The following is a 9,888-nucleotide window of genomic DNA, read 5'->3' as shown; positions in this document are numbered from 1 at the left end:
TTACATCGGTTTTTAATAAGTTCGTGTTGCTAAAAGTATAGTTTTCTGCGGAGTGTTTTGTGGACTGTTGGTGTCCTTCGGTTTATAATTGTGATTTATTGCCTTCTTAGTATTACCTGCTATGCAGTGATAATCAATTGTTTCAGTATTTACCAGGGGTGATTGTTTGGAAAGGTATCAAGTAATTCCAATAATATATCAGACCTTAAACTCGGATGTGAACCTATTCTCTGCTGTGAGCAATTCTATAAAACAGTTCCCATGTTAAGACGTTTCCTTCGTAAATTGAGTTCATGAAATTATTGCTGTATGTGCATTTTAAACGAAATTTTGAGCCACAATTTGATAAGCTATATTAATCAAGTGTTTCGAAGGCACATCAATTGATTATGGACACAATAAATATCCAATAGAGTCGACGACTGCAGAAGAAGACAGAACGGTCTTTTTGTTAGTTTTTCTTTATTTACATATGAAATCTATCTCTTTCCCTTGACTGGGTTTTGAATAAGAATGAACATAATAAATACGGTATATTGAAACTGATCGAAATTTATTTTGATACAAAACAGACGATTATAAGATATACGAAAATTCAGTGCAACATGTGTCCTAGTTTAATAATGTCTATTAAATTTAATTCATATAAATAAATAAAGTAGTTTTAAGTTATTTAGTACATATACTTAAACATGCAATATTAACTATGTACTGGCCGATTTCTGGAATCAGTAAAAATTAGCAATTTACAATGTATGGAAAATGCGAAACAAAAGGTTGATTGATGTATGCGACCATTCAAATGGCTGGTGTATGCTCTTTACGAACCTTTTAACGGTTTTGACGTCGCAACGACTTAATCTGTACACCAAAAAGTTAAAACAACACGACTATCATGTTATCGGTTTCGTCTCGCCTATACCAGTAAAGGACCATTCTTGAAATCCACTTTCCGTACATTGACTTTGCAAACAAAGTCTAGAAACAGTTAAATGATTCCTGAGATTTGATTTGAGCTACTGGTTCTTCGTCATATTTCAAACAATATCCCCACCAAGACCTTTCTACACATACAACGTCTTTCTTCAGATTGAAACACTTGGATCCCATTATGTTGAAGTAAATACGCCCAATGAAACTTGCCATTGGAGAATACGACTGCTTCAAACACCGTCTGAATCTGAAAATAAAAATACAAGATACTTTCATAATAAAAAATGTATAATTGAAAAAGGTGTGTTAGAGTAACTTCAACGAACCAGCTCCACTGAAAACACACGCAAACTTACAGAAGTCGTCCTTATAATTGAATTACGGTAGCATGAATCAAGGCAAAGCATTTCCAAGAGCGTTAGAAAGCCCATTAAATATGATGGTTTTTACATTTCAAAAACACGTATCGTGTACACAGGCTCATAGTGTACTCATGTATTTGGCACACGAATATACTCTTTCGGAAATTTATAACTGGGCTTTATCTGGAAGATGTCTTTTTTATCTTTTATAATCTGTTAATGTCTATCAAAATGGATCTATTAAGAAATATATCAAAAAGTGCAAAAGCAGTGACTTTAAATATGGACGAATTACTAGTATCAAACACATTCCCTCTGCCCGCAGTGCATGGTCTTCAGCCTACATATTGTGCAACCACTTGTCGACGGAAATACCCTTAAAGACCCTATCAGCCAACCCGCAGAAGCAATAAACTATACCTCCAAAAACCGTCACCTCACTAAAAGAAGCAATGACAATGGACGGGAAATACCATAAAAAACCATCAGCCCATCAACCTTAAGCAATGACTCGTGGACAGGTATACCATCTGACCTTCAGTCTGACTGGCGGTTGCAACAACTTATGGACATTAATTACCCTAAGTGACATGCGGCCTACCAGCAACGACTTTTGCACGAACCACTTTCTTTACTGACAATTTTTGGGATTAGCTACTTTATTAGAGTTACAATTCATGTCCTTTCCCTAACGATTGAGGTACTATATCAGTTTTTTATACCCCACGCAATGTCGGGTATAATGTTTTTGACCCGTCCGTCTGTCCGTCCGTCTGTCTGTCCGTCCGTCTGTCTGTCAGTCCTGTTCTTGTCATCGCAACTCCTCTGAAACCACACAACAGTAATTCATGAAACTTTGTAGATAATAAGGACATACTATTTATATGTGCATATCGACAGGAAATTATGACTCATTTTTTTTCCAGGAGTTATACCCCTTTGAACCTATTGGCCTCAATATACTACTGCAACAGTTTGTCATCGCAACTCCTCTGAAACCACACAACAGAATTTCATGAAACTTTGTAGATAATAAGGACATACTATGTAGATGTGCATATCGACAGGAAATTATGATTTAATTTTTTTTCCAGGATTTATGCCCCTTTGAACTTATTGGCCTCAATATACTAATGCAACAGTTTGTCATCGCAACTCCTCTGAAACCACACCACAGAATTTCATGAAACTTTGTAGATAATAAGGACATAATATGTAAATGTGCATATCCACAAGAAATTTTTATCAATTGACTTTTGTAGGAGTTATGAGTCTGTGAGATTTTGTTTGCTCAGTGTCAATGTGGGGGCGTGGGGTATGTGAGCGTGCTCACAAAGGTTCTTTAATTTTGTAATATACTTGTGTGATATGCTCTTCTCTTGACACTTGTGTTGGCAGGGATTTCAGGCATACATATAGAAATAAGAAGATGTGGAATGATTGCCAATGAGATAACTATCCACAAGAGACCAAATGACACAGAAATTAACAATTATAGGTCACCGTACGGCCTTCAACAACGAGCAAAACCCATACCGCATAGTCAGCTATAAAAGGCCCCGAATGACAAATGTAAAACAATTCAAACGATAAAACTAACGGCCTAATTTATGAACAAAATAATGAACGAAAAACAAATATGATACACAGCAACAAACGACAACCACTAAATTACAGGCTCCTGACTTGGGACAGGCACATACAGAATGTGGCAGGGTTAAACTAGTTTATGTATTGTAATGTGACGTTGGAAAAAGTTCGTTATATTCTATTACTATTCTAAAAAAGGTTTAATTAAACCTTCCTTGCTAAAATATATTCTCCGAATTCTAAGTAATGATATTCTTCACAAATGAAAAACAAATAGATTTATTTAGAATTAGAAGGATTTCACTTTCATCATACTGTTCATTGAATAATAGTTTAATTAATTAAAAGAAAGTAACGAACCGAGGAGAATCAAGAAACTTTTAATCCAAAATTAATTAACAAATGTTTTGTATACATAAAAATAAGGTACTGATGTCCAGTACTCGATGACCTTTTTAGTTTCTCAGGATCAGAATTGAATTTGATTTATAATGTTGACTTCCTATCAAACATTGTCAATTAAAATCACATTACAGTCATAAATATATGTCAGACCTAGCATCAAAATATTAAACTCGTCTCTTTTAAATCTGGGAGTTTGATGCGGTTTTGATTATTAATAAATGTGAAACGTCCATTTAGCAGTGTTTACCATCAGATAACCTTAAATTAAACCATTGATTGCTATCATTGTGGTGAGCCACAGAGGAAAACTTTGCTATTCAAGCTGGACAGGTTGACTGATATCATTTAATTGCTTTACTAACAACTCGTCCACTTCTGAATAAATTCGTTGTTATTTTTTTTCTAAGCCCGATCATAAGATAAATGGGTTGTAATGACAAAGTGTTGTCAGATAGGAAAATTTAGGAGACAGGAAGTTTTAATACGATCAATTTAAGTACTAGTATAACTAAGCTTTCAGCCTTTCACCACGGCTTCTGTTTCCCCTCTCTTCTTCTGTAAATGATATTATGTGAATGAAGTAGAAAATGAACGCCCTTGTGCCTCTGGTTGTATATGTTTGACCGTGCGAGACCCTCATGGGTAGTCAAGGAAGTTAAACACCCGGACTAGTATTGATCGTATATTTTCTTTAATTGCAGATCTGTATTTTAGCATGGGTAGTTATGGTCTACTCAGTTCGGGGTATTTCATATTGGTCGTTTCTTCTCTACTAAGTTCTAGGGTTTTTGTTATAAAAGCAGACATATATAAGTCAGCCGTTTTCTTGTTTGAATTGTTTAACATTTGGTCATGCCGGGCACTATTATGGCTTACTATACGGTGTGGGTTTTGTTCATTGTTGAAGACCTTATGGTGGCCTATAGTTGCATACATTCACGTCCTCTGTTCTCTGATTGATATAGTTGTCTAATTGGCAACCATACCACATCTCTATATTTTTTATATTTGTCATTGTTAGGCCCCCGCCGTAGGCAATGGGAACATTAAGAGTTACCCTTGACCGTCCGTCCATCTTTCCCATTTTCGTTTCTGCACTCTAACTTAAGTTTTTCTCATCCAAATATTATGGAACTCATACACAATGCTAAGAACCAAAACTCGCAGACAACGTTCGAATTTGGGTCATTGTGTCATTTACCGTTCTAGAGTTATGCCCCTTTATAACTTGGAAAATTGCATTTTTTTTCGTTTCCATACTCTCACTTAAGTTTGCATCGTGCGAATTATATGAAACTCATACACAATGCTAAAAACCACAATACGCATGCAGAGTTAAATTTGGGCAGTAAGTCATTTACCGTTATAGAGTTATGCCCCTTTTAAACTTGGAAAATTGCTAATTTTCTAGTTTCGCACTCTAACTTAAGTTTGTCTCTTCCAAATTTTATGGAACTCATACACAATACTAAGAACCACAACACGATAACAGAAAATGGGCAGAAAGTCATTTACCGTTCTAGAGTAGTGCCCCTTTTTAAGTTGGAAAATTGCCAAGTTTGAGCGGGGCCATTCGTGTCCTCAGACACATTCTTCTTTTATTTCAATCCTGTTCTATTTTTAGAAACATAAAAGCAATGATAAAGGAATCTAAATCTGCTGTCGATGTTTTTTTTTTTTTTTGTCTGCTTAAACATTTTTTGGTAAGGACTACAGGGTTGATATAAACAAGATATCATTCCCATGTTTGAAATTGGTATGCAGTAAGCGTATTATTCATTTAATATTCCCGTATAAAGATATTCTAGAAGTGGTTAACCTTTAATCTTATGTTACGACCATATAATTACATTTTAATATTGGTTTATATTTAATGTCTGAAGGGGAATACTTCTTATACAATGAAAAAATATGGTAACTCGAACCCTTTTATCATAAAGAACGCTCCGGTGATCTTTGAGGTGCAAAACAATTTTATCCGTCAATTGGACATTTATGTAAATTCGTCTGGTGAAATTTGATGTACATACTTCGATAATACCTACGAAATGTTTATTTATGTTTTTTTCATTAAACACTTGTTATGTGATATCAGAAATTACTAACAATTCGTATTAAGGAATATGTTTATTTTGTTAAAATCTCAATTATCTTAACCAGGATGCGAAGACTTGTAACAGAAGAAAGCAGAAAAAAATCCGTTTTGTTAGAAACAGCTTATATTAACAGAGATATAAAGCGAGAAAAAGATCATTGAATATTGAAAAAATATACTTGGGTTGTAAAAAAAATTTCAAATGTATTAATCATTACAACAAAATGTCCGAACAAGGAACGAGGAAATATTTTAACAAATATACCAAAACATACTGAACCAATATCGGGAAAAAAATTGTAACATTTCCAAGTTATCGACGAATCAAATGTCATCTTGATATACTGGCTATGCTGCAACTTGATACATATGTATTCATTACTTTTATAATATGTTTTTTCAACAATGTCTCTCGGGATTGAAATCTACGGCTCTGCATAGATTTCCGTTAGATAAGTAAGCAGATTGTTGAAGATTCACATAATCTTCCAGATGCAAGAAACGCGTATTTTTGTTATAAATATGTCCTTTAGAAGTTGATTTACTTGATTTTGTTTTTCATTTATGGTCATTTATTAAAAAAAATGAAATAGCTTAAATTAGATAAAAATTCCCATATTGTAATAGGTTTGTAATTTCTTTTTCCCAATTATCATTTAATGTGTACACTTTATGATATTAACGTTATTGAATGAATTCTCAGACTTGAGGAGTAATTTAGTTTTATGAGTACCACTTTGAAACATGTACATAATTGTTAAAATTTAATATGTTTAAAAGCAACATAATGAAATGTAATACGTTTAAAAGCAACTTAATGAAATGTGATTAAAACATTAAAGAAATTGTATTTTATAATGTTTCTGGTTTTTAGATATAAGCAAAAGTATTAAAAAGAATAATCTATAGAGTTCATATGACTTCTTTTTATTTGATCAGTTTTCACATAATATTGTAATTTTTATTAAACAGGTGTTGCTATTTTTTGCACCTGAGTAAAGAGATCAAAAGAAACGTGTAATATTGACTTGTTTGCACACAGTACTTCAAACTTTTATTTTCTCTCATTTATTGTCAATTCAAATTTTATGTTCAGCATGTAAAACGTGTAACAAGTGTTTTATTGGTTAATGTTACAAGAACTTTCGAAAGACTAACGTCCTAAAGTCCTACTTCAGTCAAAATTCCCAGACAGAGACAGTATACTTTTTATTGTTGCGACTACTTATAATTCTAAATATTAATATATATCACTTCAAATTTGACTTTCGCAGACCATTGTAATTAACGTTTGTTTAAACGCAATCAGAAATATAAGAATTTCGTCATAAACAGCAATAAAGATATGTTTGACTCTACTTATCTGTCCCACCTTCTTAAATTTTATTGTCACCTATTTAAATTTTATTCAGTTTCAACAAATAAAGGGGTTTTAAAATTTTGCTATGAATAGCAAATCTTGAACTTCTCAAATATTCGGATTCTGCGTACCAAAATTTTAATCTTGAAAAGTTCTATTCGTCGACGTGTGCTCGTTTTCCCTCAATATCTATAAACAGACATTTTCAGCCAGCGGGATATTACAAATAGGTTTATCTTAATTCATTGTCCTGCTGCTTCAAAGTTATCTTAACATTTCCTTGTTTGTTCCAAGATACGATTAAAATTTAATTTTATGAGAAACTTCGCCTAATGAATATAAACAGGCTTAAACAAACTAGATTCGGATCATATGAAATATCTCAAAAATTTTAATTGATTGTTAAGCTACTTATTCTTAAATGAAGAGGTACATTCGGATGGAATGCCATACCCCGAAGTTATATCATCTCCGGTTAGAATGCCCACAACGATGATAAGCACATTTCGTATTTTATTCATTTTATGGAATGTTGCAAAGTTGTTGCTTTTTCACTTTTAATAAGAAGTGTAATTAATTTTATATATTTTTATTTTTATTTATTTTTATTTTTTTTTTGGGGGGGGGGGGGGGTATTTTATAATTTTTTTTCGTCGGTTTTTAAATGAAATTAACAGCCTACCAGGGGGGGTGTAAACAGAAAATTTTATTTTGAAAAATCGGTGATTTGTTAGTTGATATTCCACAAACAATTCTCCTAAAGACATTTTTTTCTAACCCCAACACAACACACAAAAAGGTAGAACCTGTTTAACAAGGTATCAGTCGTGAAATACACCAAACTACATGTTTCGTTTCGTTTTATTCCTATTTTTTTAAATACAGAATCAGATATGGATATTAGTGGTTTATACAGTTTTACAAAAAATGTAAATAAAATGAATTCAAGCTGTCAATACATTGTAGCCTTTTGAGAATTCCCCAATATCTCCCACTTAGTAACAAAATGAAGTGGATTCAATACAAATCATTTCAACCTTTCATGATAGTGTCACCCAAAACAGATGTCATGTAAACCACCTGTTGGACGGTATAAGTTCAGTCAAAATTAAGAAGGTGAAAATTTCCGTGAGATTTTGTAAAATCAAACCCTTGATCATGAGATTCTACAGTTATGAACAATGAAACAGCAACCCAACACAAAAAAAAAGATTATTTTTTAGGGGTGCCAGTTTCATAGAAAAGCGGTTCCAAACTTTTTTTAGGGTGACTAGACCCGAGTGAGATCAACTGCGGCCATGATAACCAACAACGCATGCGAAGCAGGATATTAAGTCCTTATACTTTTCTATGAGCGCTCTGCTTGTTCTTGTTAATTTTTCTTCAAACGTTGATTGGTAAATAATTATAAATCGACAACTGTATACTTACTTTTCATCGCATTCACACTGAAGTATGGCATGAAAACGGTAGTTGAAATAGTTATATTTGGTAGAAAAACTAGGAATCAGGTCCGGACAGCAATCATGGTCCCTGCAGCAAACATCGGCCTCGCGATCGTCTCCAATGTCATCATAGTGAAGAGCAGTCTGTCCACGTCCGCACCATTTTGTTCCAGGAAACATTAAGAATTGGTTAACTGTAGAACGCTTCCGTCTGTTGAGTTCAGTAACTGGATTATCCATGTTTCGTCTGCCTCCCTCTGTTACGTGAGGTAAATTATGTGTTATCCCGTGTACGTCTTTCACGGCTCTTCCATCCCGACGCATTCCATTTTTGACCCGAATGTACTGAAAACTGTTGTACTTATCGTTTTGTTCCAATGTTTCTCTTACAAATTCATTACATAGTTTCATAGCTTTTTTTATTTTTACGAAACTCCTAAAATCTTTTAATTCTTTCCGGCGATGAAAATGGTGGATGGCAGACGTGCCATTAGAGATATCGCCGCTGTGATATAAATTGAAAGCATCTCCTTCCTCAACTGTTTCCGGCTTGAAAATATCATCCGATTCAGAAAATTTCTCAATAAACTGCAGAATTTGTTTTGGTTCTCTGGAATATTCACAATCTTTTATAAATCCATTTTGTAAAATAAGTTGAATTAAATCACGTCCATTTGTCAGCTGACGAAATTTTAACTCATACGACGAATTCTGAAAAGCCGAAGTTTCAAGTACAAGTATTCCTTTAAATGCAATCCGCAATTCTCGAAATTCTTTTTTCACTTTAATGTTTATCAAATTGTTATTAATATTTTTTACACGGTCAAAAATTTTGCCTCCGTTCGTAGAAGATATAAAATACGTTAAAACGAAAATTAAAAATATATTTTGTCGTTTGCTTTTCATCATTTTTCTACATTTTATATATTTCCAAAGATATAGACTATCAGTAATACATTAACTCCTAGTTCTCTATCTGTAGATGGGATTCTTCGGTTTAAATAGTCGATATCCTATTCACAATAAAACCATACGCTTTGTTACACTCGGGTAGGCCTGTGGGTTAAGGTAACTGTTAAACACATAATATAGCATTATTGTATTTTGTGGTTAATATATTTTCCCCTTATGTGTCTACTTATGACTTCACATTTGAATCGGTGACAAATCAGGCAAAGAAGTTAAATCCTTGTGTTAAGTAACACCTTAGGTACCTATTTTCACGAATTAGATAAAAGGATTATGTGTCAGAAGAAAAACAAGACCATTCCTTAGATGATTTTATAAGCCTTCTAATAAGGTGACGTTACAACAAATCGTTGACATAATGCGTTTAAACATTTTATCCTAATTAGACTTAGTTTAAGATATATTGCTATCCACAAAATCATTTCAAATTGTAAGTCTTGTTTTACGTTGTTTCTCTTAATTAACCGTTTTCCATTAAAAGGCACAAATCGGAATGAAACACGAAATTTGAAATAAGAAAACGTGAAAAGTAAAAGAACAAGAGGCTCATGAGAGCCTGCTATCGCTCACCTGCAATTTCAGTTTCGGGCATTTGACTTATTTGTAGATCTTTCTTTGCTGAACAATTTTGTCATTTACACTTTCTCTCTTTCTATAATAATATTAAAGATAATACATAACCCAAAACTGTAAAATTTTCTAAAAATTAACTATTTCTGGACAGTAACC

General features: G+C 33.2%; 1 protein-coding gene across 1 annotated transcript; it reads right to left on the bottom strand.

The window, feature by feature from the left end:
- Positions 1 to 468: 468 nt before the first annotated feature.
- LOC127712376 (uncharacterized) lies at positions 469 to 9,258 on the bottom strand. Its single transcript, XM_052218768.1, has 2 exons — positions 8,177 to 9,258; positions 469 to 1,180 (listed from the first exon to the last, which is right to left on the bottom strand). Exons 1-2 carry the CDS (start codon positions 9,097 to 9,099, stop codon positions 979 to 981), a joined length of 1,125 nt encoding a protein of 374 aa, XP_052074728.1. The 5' UTR covers positions 9,100 to 9,258; the 3' UTR covers positions 469 to 978.
- Positions 9,259 to 9,888: the final 630 nt, after the last annotated feature.

The sequence above is a fragment of the Mytilus californianus genome, unplaced genomic scaffold (assembly GCF_021869535.1).
Source record: "Mytilus californianus isolate M0D057914Y unplaced genomic scaffold, xbMytCali1.0.p SCAF_8, whole genome shotgun sequence".
Classification (NCBI taxonomy): domain Eukaryota; kingdom Metazoa; phylum Mollusca; class Bivalvia; order Mytilida; family Mytilidae; genus Mytilus; species Mytilus californianus.
The sequence above is the reverse complement of the archived record's forward strand: the minus strand, read 5'-3'. Positions and strand labels throughout refer to the sequence as shown.